Below are 11,935 nucleotides of genomic sequence, written 5' to 3'. Positions count from 1 at the left end.
ATCAGCTCTGGCAGTTTGCTTCTACCAAACCATCCATGACTGGGAAGCTACTTTTTTGTGGGGAAAACAATCCATGAGTGCTGCTTAGGATATAAAGCTAAGCTACCAGCTCTGTGGTTTGTTACTCTGCTCAAGGAGTGAAGGAGCACAAGCTAATTCATCTGACTATGGTTCATGGTGCTACCACCAAACACGGCCACTGAGGAAGCTTGTATCAGTACATTTCCCAGGGTACTTTGGTACTGTAGCAAGTTCTATTTGTTCCCCCCATTACCAACTTCTGCTGACGTTTCAATGTATTTTACCTGGTAGCAAACATGGCCCTCAGAGAAGAGAAGGTAGCAGCATCTTCTTTTAAAGCCTTCAGCTCATTACGCAGCTTCATCATGGTCTCTGTAACCATGGCCTTTTCATTTTCATACTTGCTTTTCAAGTTGGCCAGAGCAACTTCTGCTGTCTTAAAAGTTTACAGAAAACAGCAAAAAGAAAATAGTCACAGTTAATGGGATTATAGAGAATTAAGAAACGGAGAACATCCAAGAACATCAGAGTTCCACACCTGTTTGGAACCTTTACCAGGATCTGAACACAGGATCTGAACACAGAGTACCTACCTTAGTGTATTGTGCATGTGTGAAGAGACTATTAAAAATATTATATACATGGAGGGAGGCATATCAACATTTGTCTAATGAATCCCTTTTGTTGACAACGTAAGCTGTGTAAAATTACAGGACCGCTTACCTGTTTGTTAGCCTTTAGGACAGTCCTCAGAGTTGCTATCTGCTCCCTCTTGGTGCTTAGCAGAGATTTCAGCTTCAGGATTTCCTCCATTAGAGCCTCTTTGTCTTTGTCTACTACCGGCCCGAGTTCCTGGGTGGTCACCCGCTGCCGAGACAGCTCTGTCGTTCTGTCAACCGCTTGTTGCAGATGCTTGATCTGGTCGCGGATTATGGCAATCAGGTTGTAAATGTTCATGGGCTCCTTCCGGGGATCAGATACTGGGGACGGGAGAGACGACACTGGCGAAGGACTGCTGTCCCCACTCCCACTTTCTGATTTTCCTAAGTCTATGGACAACAAGCCTTTCGAGAGCAGGATGGGCGATTTGCGGCCTTTGCCCTCTGGACTGGTACGGCCTCCTTTACCCTCTTTGTAGTAATCCAGCATGACCCGGTTTGGAGTTTCATTGTTGCACATGCAGACGTGATGGTACAAGTTGGCTAACTCCTCGCTGAAGGAGACCAGCTCATCCTGAGCTACGCTGAGGCTTCCCTGTGTTTCTCCAGCAACATCACTTACTTTCTTGAGTTCCTTCTCCAGTCTAACTACCTGCTCTCTATCTTGCCTGCTAGATTTTTCCAATGAAGTAATCTTTTCGGTCAGAGCTTGAGATTCGGTCTCATACCTGCCCTTCTCCTCTTCGTATTTGGATTCACACTCTTCATATTTGGCTTTTAGGCCTTTGAGCTCATCTTTTAAGTCACTAATCTCTGCCACAGCCACTTTGTACTTGCATTCCAGAATCTCTGGGCCATTGATGTCAACCTCATAATAATCTCCATCTTCGTGGCTATCTCGCTCCTTTTCATTGTCAAGAGCTGACTGGCGCTCCTTGCTGACCTGGAGCTTTTTCATGGCACTGAGGTTCTCGGTGAGCCTGACTACCTTCTCATTCTGCTCAGACAGAGCCCCTCGGGTGTTCTCCAGTTGCTTTTGGAACTCTTGGAGTGTAGACAACAAATTCATTTTTTCTCTTTCCATCTACAATGAATAAAAAGCAATGTTTACCCTTTTCTGAAAGTGCATCTACGATAACATCTGCCATAAAGGATACATGGCTCATTCTTTGCGTATATAAAATTCCTGGGTTCAACTTCCAGCACCTCCAGTACTAGTTACAAACAGGCAGTTGTACAAGATGACCCTTAGGGCCCCTTCCAACTCTACAATTCTATTATCCTGTGTACACACAACCCCTTTACCCTTCCTTCATGGTGTGAGCAACCAAACCAGGAAGTCTTCAATTAACAGCAGTACCATGGGTACCAGCTTCAAAACAAGCTATGATATTGAGACTACTGCTAATAATAATAATATCAAGAACCACTTTGTTCATAAATGGCTTTTGATAAATATTTAATTTTCAGATATATAGGGCCAGATTCAACTAAATAGCTGCACCGTGCGAAGTTTCACTAGTACAACGGTGCTTCTCCCCTCTTCATTCCCCTGTACACACCCCAATCAGGTCAGCGTAACCCCCAGTACAGTGCCTAGAAGAGGAGAAAGCATTCCATCAGGCGATAAGAAATGCCTGCGCTGACAGAACAATCAAATTCCAGCCACAGTTAGCAAGGATTTACCTGCATAAGCTGCTGTTTCAGCTTCTGGATTTCAGATATATTCAACTCACTCAAGAGATCAGACACAAGACTAGGCGCTGGAGGGAAGCTCTCGCTTTTCTTCGGCGTTGATGCCTTATTATTGCCATTGTTGATTTTACTCAGGCAGTTCTGCTCAAAGCCGTTCACAATCTCATCATTATTGGGCTCTGTGGTCTCATCGCTGAACTTCAGCCCATCCAGAGAGAAGTTCAAATGGCTCGTGTACATGGAATCATTGATGTTCATATAATGAGACAGCTCCTTCCGAAGGTTGTTCTTCTGCTCTCGTTCCGTCTTCAGGGTCTCCAAGGCCTCCTCAAGCTGGCGCTCAGATATCTCTTTTAACCTTATGGCATCTTCCAGCTGGCTGTTGAGGAACTCGGTAACTTCTTCAAGCCTCTTGATTTCATGTTTCAGCCCTTCAAATTCCACCTAGGACACAGAAAGTATCACTAAAATGCCTGACATCAAAAACGGGGGGAGGCGAAGCAGGGAACGCTCACCGTTGCTTACTAGTAGGAAGAGGGGGACACGAGGAGGGGGGGGGATTAGCGCGATGCAGCAAATGCACCGGCAGAGGCAATGTGGCCACCTTGCCTCTCTCCCTCTTGTTAGGCAGCGCAAATCCTGCTGTCGGAGGGTTAGGTAAGCACTGCTGCCCCCAAACTTCATCTGCTATTAGTCATGGGGTTCAGAGGGCTGAAATCTGAGGCATCAGAGAAGAGCTACAAGCTTTCCACAAGCACAAATCTGAGCCCCGAGAACAAGATATGGCAATTTCAATACCCACCTGGTTCTGCTTCAGGACTGACACTTGCTTCTGAAGGCAGATGTTCTCCTCCTCGAGCTCAGTGTAATCTTGCAGCAAACGGGATTCTCGGAATTTGTACTCCTTTATGTCGTCTCGCAAGCGACCCCTCTGGAGTTCCACGTTCTGATTTATCTGCAACAGGTAATAATAATAATACTTGACTACAATTTGCGTCTGCCACAAAAACTTACAGTCTCAAAGATTGTAATCAATCATCAGATGTTTCACAAAATAACCATGCGTCTTCCTCATTCCCCTGCCCAGAAAAGGAAGCACCATAAAGGGTATAAGCCCCTAAGGGGTAGAAATTGATTTTTTTTAAAAAAAAAGGAGCATCTTTTCAACAGGCCATATGCTTCAAGTGCTAATTTAAAAACTGTAGGTCCGCATTTAGCAATTTCTTTAAAGTGGCCATTAAACATTCTAAAAGGCTGCTATAAAGAGGAGACAACATGACCTCGTAGAATCAGGGTGGATGCTAACTAGTGCTTTTAAAAGCAAGCATGGCTTGTTCTTTATTTATTAAAGAGAACAAAATTGACCAGAGAAAATGTGGAGTCGCTTTCTCTTGAGGTTTAAAATGTGGAGTAAAGGAGCATCTGTCAGATACAATTTAAGTACAGAGAAGAAAGCCAATGGACCTGTGACGCTCCTATGAATCCATGACTTATGTAAATTGTTTGTTAAATGTTCTCACCAATTTAGGAGGGTGGGGGGTGGGGAGAAGAGGCAAAAATGAAAGCTGTGGACCACAAGTCTTCAACTGGTGAGTTGCAACATACCAAGATTGCAGTCCTAAAATATTACCTCCATTCCCCGTCTGCCCCCTGCATCATATTCTGTACGTGTGTGTGTTTTGACAGCCTTGGTAAGTAACATAGCACAATTGTTAAAATGATACTTGTAAGAAAGGAAAGGTTACAAAGAAATCATGTTTGTGGTAATAGCGTAATCTGACCTAAAGCCTTTTGTTGTTTAGGACAGAAGCCGAATAACGTGAGCAACAAATCCAATAAAGCTAACAATAGCTGTCACTCAGGCTGGGATTAAACCATGCAAGTCAGTCATACTGGTCCCACAGGAGAAGAAAATAGAGCAGCACAACCTGCACAGCTGGGGGCTGACCACATAGTCATATATTAAGGGTGGATCGGTTTGTTTCTGTTCTGTTATCAGTTTCACATGTGCTCGATCACAGGCCTGTTCCCTTCTCGCTCCGCGGATTTTTAAAAAATCACATTTAAACAGTATAGAATCATAGAATCATAGAGTTGGAAGAGACCACAAGGGCCATCAAGTCCAACCCCCTGCCAAGCAGGAAACACCATCAGAGCACTCCTGACATATGGTTGTCAAGCCTCTGCTTAAAGACCTCCAAAGAAGGAGACTCCACCACACTCCTTGGCAGCAAATTCCACTGTCGAACAGCTCTTACTGTCAGGAAGTTCTTCCTAATGTTTAGGTGGAATCTTCTTTCTTGTAGTTTGGATCCATTGCTCCGTGTCCGCTTCTCTGGAGCAGCAGAAAACAACCTTTCTCCCTCCTCTATGAGACATCTTTTTATATATTTGAACATGGCTATCATATCACCCCTTAACCTCCTCTTCTCCAGGCTAAACATGCCCAGCTCCCTTAGCCGTTCCTCATAAGGCATCGTTTCCAGGCCTTTAACCATTTTGGTTGCCCTCCTCTGGACATGGTTTTAATACATCTTATGCATGCTACCCCTAAAATACACATTTTTAAATGGCATTTCCATGCATCTTCCCAGGGTATGTGCATTTTTGTTTGCAGGTTTTGAAACTACACTGTAAATTTCAGAGAAGTATGAGATATGACTGATGGCTGCATTCTGATCGACATTTAAGTCCAGGACTGGCAAATCAGGTCAGAGCGCTTTCAAATGCAAAACAAACAAATTTCTTCACTGCGCCTACAACAGATACAGTCAACGAAAAGAGCACAACCCATGTTTTGGAGCTATGCAACAACATACAGAGCCTCATTCAAGGCGTACCTGGAAGAGATCTAAAATTTAAGGTAGAGAAAGACTGAAAATGAGAATTCCACACTTTAACCTCTATGGGGCAACCTCTTTAGTCCAAGAGACGCATCCCTACCCAGTGGGCTGGTCCAAAAGTGAAGGCTACACAGGTGACCATGGTTAGCTAAAAGCAGCCTCACTGGCCAAAAGCAAAGGGCTGAAGGGCTGAAATAAGGCTGCAGGCCAGACATTCCCCACTGCTGACCAAGGGCTATGATGTAGCTCTAGCACAGCTGTAGATGCTTTGTACATTGCCTGGCATCACTTTGCAGTTAAAAGGAGGAGGAGGAGGAGGAGGAGGAGGAGGCCAGGAAAAAGTGTTCACACCATCCAGCTGGGTATGCAGAGTCCTGGTAGACAACAGTGCTCAATGGGGAACGTTGAGCAGAGCAGCCGGCAAGAATGTAGAAGGCTGTGCAAAACCACAGTGCACACATCACTCAAAGCCAGAATGGCCACAGACCAGCAAATCTGAAGTAAAATCAAGGAACGGCACTCAGCTCTAGTGGATCCCTGTCCCAAAATACTAGCACTTCTTTTTTTTATTGTCCTTTTTTTTGTAATAAACTTTTGACAATCCATATGTTTACAAGTTTCTTATAATAAACTTTTTTTTTACAATCTATATCCATACAAAAGAAATTACAGGTTTGCACCTAACAACCTAAACTCCTACTCTTGGTTTGCCTAATAAAGGTATTGCCCTGATATCATTACCGAAACCTTTCTCACGAGAAAGCCCAGCTACCTTTACGTTTTACAATTTGATTATCTGTTTGCTTTTAAATTGCGCATTAAAAATTTGTTGTTCTTTAAGCAAATCGCATCATATTAACTTTACTTGTTTTAGTTTAATAATTGTTTCTGTGCTTGCTTATCTCGGGAAAAGACGCTCTCCTTTATTCCTGATGTGAGTAAAAACCTTCCATGGAAGTGGAGTCTGGGAGGCAGTGGCAGCGAAAGAGATGGGGTAGATTTCATTGCTGCTGGGTGGTTGAGAAGTTCCACATATCCCTTCCACTGCTTATCAGTCTATCTACTGCTTATCTAGTAGGGTAACGCCCTTGGGACTGTGGGAAGAAGGCTTGCAGCAACGAGATTGTTTTTGTTCAGGAGGGCTTGGAGAAAGGGTTAAGAAATAGTGAAACCAGTCTCCATGTGGTGTGTCTAGTAATGGAAGAAGGAAGAACAGCTGGCTTGCATCTCAGAAAGGCCAGAGGCAGCTGAATGTCTCTGAGGAGGCCGCAGTTTGTCTTCCCTGCCCCCATTTCTGCTGCCTGTTACTGGTATGAGAACTAGTGACCCAGTAAGACTGTGCCAGCCTTCAGCTGTCTTAAAGATGTTCACTGAAGAGATTGGAAGAACCTGTTGCTACATTGATATTACTTATTAAGAATTAGAAATGACCGCTTCTCATAAGAGCTTTTCTCAGCAAACATCAGAAATTAAAAATATCGTGTTTTCCTACACAGCTGCTGTTTTATTTCTACACATTTTTACAGCTGTTTAATCACTCCCTCTCCTGCTTTTCTGCTCTCTGGTTTATTTAAAGTTTTCCATTACAACTAAGCCTAAAAGCTTAGTAAATGTTTTCAATCCAAACAGAGGTTCATACCTCTAAGAGTATACGTGATTTTAGATAACATTTCTGGAAGACTCAAAATAAAACTACACATCTCTTTTTCCTCTGTGAATATATCAAACTGTAAATTTCCTGTTGCAATTGTTCCAGGAAAGACTATTTTGCATAGATGGATCACAATTTTAAAACATCCAGATATTTCTGGAGTGAGGAAGGGAATTAACATAAATGTTTTCGCCATCTTGAAAATGGTGCCCTGTGTAATTTACTGCATGCCAAGAAACTTTAAAGGGGCAAATTAAGTGAGCCAAGACCTTGTCGAAATTTCCAAGTAGAAGGTACATTATTGGCAAAGTGTTTCTGCTTACCTAAGACACATGACACACTATGTAAAAGATGCATATAACATGTTAAGTAGGAAGAAGTGCTCTAACATACACACACACATTTCAGGCAAGGATTGGTGTAATGCTGCTGAATTTCCATTCATTTACATCTGGTTGTGTTACTGAGTAAGGAATTGCATTCTCACTATACTCAACGTTTTGGTGACATAAATGAAATCAAGACTTACCACTCCAAGAAATATACCTTAAATCCACCCATAGAAAGCTAACTGCACATTTATTGCAATTCCCAGCTAGCAACTAAATCTCAGGCCTTGATGGCAAGTTAAAGCACAAGGCAATTTATTCGGAACAGAGGGAGCTGCTCATGGACATTACTTTTCAAAAACAGAGTCAGTATAGATTGCTTTGGTAAGACAAATAAATGGATTCCAAACTGACATTTCCCAAGATAAGAAAAGCCAAATGATTTCAAGCCAGTAATTCAAAAAAATAAAATAAAAAAATCTTTACTTATTTCACTGTGCTGTTTGGTCTTCATTTAGATTCTAAATTTAGAATTTGGGCCACTTCTTGAGCAACGAATGTCACAAACTCTTGAGTGACCAGATCTGCCTGTCCCTTTTGGAGTCAGATGGAGCACAGTGTTCATCTTACAGCACCGGCAATGTTGCATGTTGCTACCAATCTTGCTTTCAGGCTTTCAGAGCCTACCAGCTGCCATGTCTCATTAATGTCCTGTGTGCAAAAAGTCCAGAAATCGATTTTATCTCATACAAGGGAGGGGGGGAGTAGTTTGGAGCCGAGACCAACAAATAGTTCACCACCGCCACCCAGATAACGTTTCAAAGCCAAAACAGTGGAAAAGGTATTAAAAGATCTTTTGCAGCAGAGAGTGTTTGGCAGGAATTAATGCACCAAAGAGAGGAAGTGGGTAAGATTTGAAAACGTCTCCCAAACCCTGCACTAAAACAATAACGAAATAAAGGGAAAGGGTCTCTTTGAGATAAGACACATCTTAACATGGTGTTACATTGGCAACTAGCTATTTGTGCATGCTAGTTATACATTTTAGATTTATGAATGAACATTAAGAGATGATTAGGAATTTGGGGCATCATATCGCTCAACCAGAAGTCAAACCTTTATCATCATTGCAAGTGAACATTTGCAAAACCCTTTGGCTTACCTTGAGCTAAGTGAAAGCAGTGGCCAGCCCCAAGCCCTGGCAGAGTCTCTTTCCTTGCCAGTGAAGCAAAGCAGGATCCTGACACTCTGTTTTTCATTGCTGCCAAGGGGAAGACCCTACAGCTGGGTCTGGGATCATCTGCTATCGACTTTCTGCGCCCAAAATTAAGTTGCTAGGCCTTGGGGAAGGGAAGGCGACTGTGACTTGCAAGATCAAGGATTCCATTTCAAATCCTGCTTGCAACAATTCGGCGCTTAAATGCTTGTGACTCTTCCAGGATGATGTGCTTCTTCCCTAACATAGGATCTCACAGAGTGGGGGCAACCTAACATATGGGGATGTAAAGTTACCAAAAAATTAGCAATCTTTGACAGAATATTTGGCTGTTCTAGTCCTTTCCCAAGTTTTTTTGCCTGCCTCAATCATGGGACAACCATGAGGCACACCTATTGGGATCTGAGTCAATGTTAAGCCATCAAGCAGCCACCCTGTCTTCAGTAACAAACAAAGCATACAGACAGTAGTGACGTCAGTATGGCTCAATGAGCATGTCATGCTGTTACGGCAAGTTGAAATTGGTTCTCTTTTAGAAAGGAAACAAACTTCTAGCTGCCACCCAACCTAATTGGCAGTGGTTGCAGGAAGCAGAGGCCCTGCCAACACTGTTGGATACGGTGGCTGGATCTAGCATCTTCCTTTAGCTCTCTGCTCCTCTTCACTTCAAGACAAGATTGAACAGGAGAAGGAGTTGGAACAAAGGGCTTGGTGGACTGCCTAGGGCTGTGTCACACGCCTGCCTAACCCATATGTGTAGCAACACAATAAAGCAGGAGGAGTGAACCTGTGGTCCTCTAGAGATTCCTGGACTACAATTCCCATTATCCCTATTGGCCATGCTGGCTAGAGCTGGTGGGAGCCCAGTAACGTAGGGGGGCAGCAGGTCCCCCCACTTTTGCAAGAAGCAAAGAGCGGTGGACCATTGCCTGAAAAACAAAAAAATATAACAAAAGCAAGAATGCCACAAACAACAAGGCATGACAAAGGGAATTTCAAAGATGGGACATAACTGCTCTATGGTGTAGAAAGGTAAGAACATAAAGGCAGAGGAAGGTTGAGACTGCAGTGTGGTGCTCCAATAGTTAACTAATTCTGCCCTCTCATGCCCTTGATTTTGCCCAGCTCAGGTGTCAGCTCACTGGAAGTTTTGTAGATAAGAGAAATGGATATTGTTCCACAGAACTGGATGATATAATCACCCAGTTCTCACACTAATGTGATTTTTGAATTCGGTTAAAGCAGCTAACAGAACCTTTTCATTTTTGACATATCTGCAAAATAGGTATTTTGTTTGGCTGTTTTCTTTTTAAACTAAGCAAGAAAGAAATCTTTCATCAGCAAAGGCCTTGCGGGAATAACACCCACAAAAATATTGCTGGCATCTACTGGTCATCCATTGACTGTGGTTTCAGATAAACCTTGCCAATTTAGTGGCCCATCTTTTTTACAATGAGCAGTTGGGGGTGGGCATCATATGTGTAGCCTAAAGTAGTCATAAAATGATAACCGAGTCCAGAACTGTAACCCAGGGGTAGGAGGGGGAGGCTTCCTTGACATTTATTCGTACTATTTTCGTAAGACAACATCCCAGAATCTTTTATTCCTTCAGAGGCAGGTCTTTGTGGGAAGCCTATGCTGATTAATGGGGAGAGAAAGGAAACCCCTTGGAAAAATATACCCTGAGACTGTTTAATGTCTGTCCAAATTACCATATCTCCCCATTTGTTTCTCCAAATTGTACAGCAGCTGAAAGGCATCATTTGTGGGGAAATTGAACAGGTTTCTTCATAACAAATGTTACATTTTTATTTAATGGAAGCAAGGATATTTTCTAGTGTCTTTTCCTTCCCTCCCAGGAAAATAATGCTATGCAGAAATGGCAGGACAAATAACGGTAGTAATATGCCAGCTTTCCAAATATACTTTTAATTTTAGGTTTACTGTCTGCATAGGAATATATTCAGATATTTAGGTTAACTGTCTGCATAGGAATATATTCGGATTCGAGTGATGGATGCATTGATCATTTGTGGCGAGGATTAGTCAAGCTTATGCCTGATCCTTGGATCCCATATCCAGAATGAAGGGGGGAGGAATGCCTCCAAATTTAGGAGTCTCAGCTGTGGCTGCAACTGTGGTGAGCAATCTAAACGATGTCAACACCACTAATATGAATTAAAACTGGCAGGGTCTATCATGTTTGTGAGACTACTTCTGGGTCATTTGGAAAAACAAAAACAAAGGAGAGTCAATAGAAAACTGAATGTAGTTACGGCACTGAAGAAGAGGAGATGCAGTTAGTTATTCTAGTCCAGCCTTCTCCATCTGGTGCCCTCCAGGTAGTTAGGACTGCAACTCTTGCCAGCATTTGCAAGCTGTCAGAACTTTTAGTGTGCTAGTAACAACCGGTACTTTGGAACTCCCCACGCAGTGCATTGTGCGCACTTGTCATGCCTATCTGTGACATTCTTCTCAGTCTGAAGTGTGGGAATGACTGGGCCTCACACACTCCCCTTCTTTTTTAACTGAAGGAAGTGGGAAAGGTCGTCACATGCACTGCAATGCAATATCTGAAGAAAGGCCTCTAAAACACTGTGATTTAACAGTTCCAGTTAACTTGTGTACAAATAAAGAACACACCTTGAGCCATGGTAATGTATAGACAGGCTACGTTTCTAGCAAGATCCTGAATTCTGAAGAGAGAGAAAAGTCACCAATATCTCCTTGTTGAAAAAGTAGAATAAAATCCTATTTCTTCAAGAATGCCCATCTTACAGAATCTTTTTGTGAAAAGCAGGGCAGGAAAAGGATGTTTGGGATTCATAAACTCAGCTGTGCGAATAAATATTTAAATATCCGCTACATTTACGAAGTTGTTTGAGGCAAAACCTTTGTAAAACTGCTGAGTGTCTGTTTTTTTAATTGATTTATTTTTTTATGCACAGTTGCATTTTGGAAAGCAGACTTTTATAAAATAATAGTAGAATATTCTGTTGTGCCCCAGTCACGGTAGTAAATCATGAAGTGCTTTAGAGAACAAAAAAGGAGGATGGAAAGGGTAAAGTTAGAAGGAGAATGTGTAAATAAAACTACAAAAACTGTAATGTACTTAGTGCTGAGACTAATTGAGCCATCACTTTAAAGGAGAAAAATCTTTAGAAATGTATTACTAGCCTAGGGTGCCACCTTCAAAAACAAGAGGAACTTGTGTGTTTGGGCAGGGGAATGTGGCCTTCCAGATGATGTTGTACTCCTGCTCCCTTTGACCCTAGCCAACAAGGGCAAAGGTCAGGGATTATGGGAGTTGTAGTACAACAGCACCTGGAAGGTCGAAGTTTCCCCATCCCTGGTCTAGAAAATTCTAGATTTAGGTTCATCTACTCCATGAATCTGCAGAGATAATTCAATATGAGACTGGGACAAAATTAATAAGGACAACCTTGGGCTGAGGTGGGAAGCAGTTTGCTTTACATTTTGACAAGCTTCTTCTACAGCGAACCTTTTCAGGATGTGGAATT

General features: G+C 42.6%; 1 protein-coding gene across 3 annotated transcripts in view; it reads right to left on the bottom strand.

The window, feature by feature from the left end:
- Positions 1 to 11,935, bottom strand: part of BICD2 (BICD cargo adaptor 2) — an 80,450-nt gene that overhangs the window by 8,030 nt on the left and 60,485 nt on the right. For all 3 annotated transcript variants that reach the window (XM_083421119.1, XM_083421118.1, XM_083421120.1), the window contains exons 3-6: positions 3,178 to 3,330; positions 2,367 to 2,819; positions 745 to 1,764; positions 306 to 457 (exon numbers count right to left, since the gene is read on the bottom strand). In XM_083421119.1, coding sequence (XP_083277245.1) covers positions 306 to 457; positions 745 to 1,764; positions 2,367 to 2,819; positions 3,178 to 3,330 — 1,778 coding nt within the window. The remainder of the gene's footprint in view (positions 1 to 305; positions 458 to 744; positions 1,765 to 2,366; positions 2,820 to 3,177; positions 3,331 to 11,935) is intronic.

This window comes from Podarcis tiliguerta, assembly GCF_965153285.1.
Source record: "Podarcis tiliguerta genome assembly, chromosome: 2".
NCBI lineage: Eukaryota > Metazoa > Chordata > Lepidosauria > Squamata > Lacertidae > Podarcis > Podarcis tiliguerta.
Note: the sequence above shows the minus strand (reverse complement) of the source record. Positions and strands in the feature narration are given on the sequence as shown.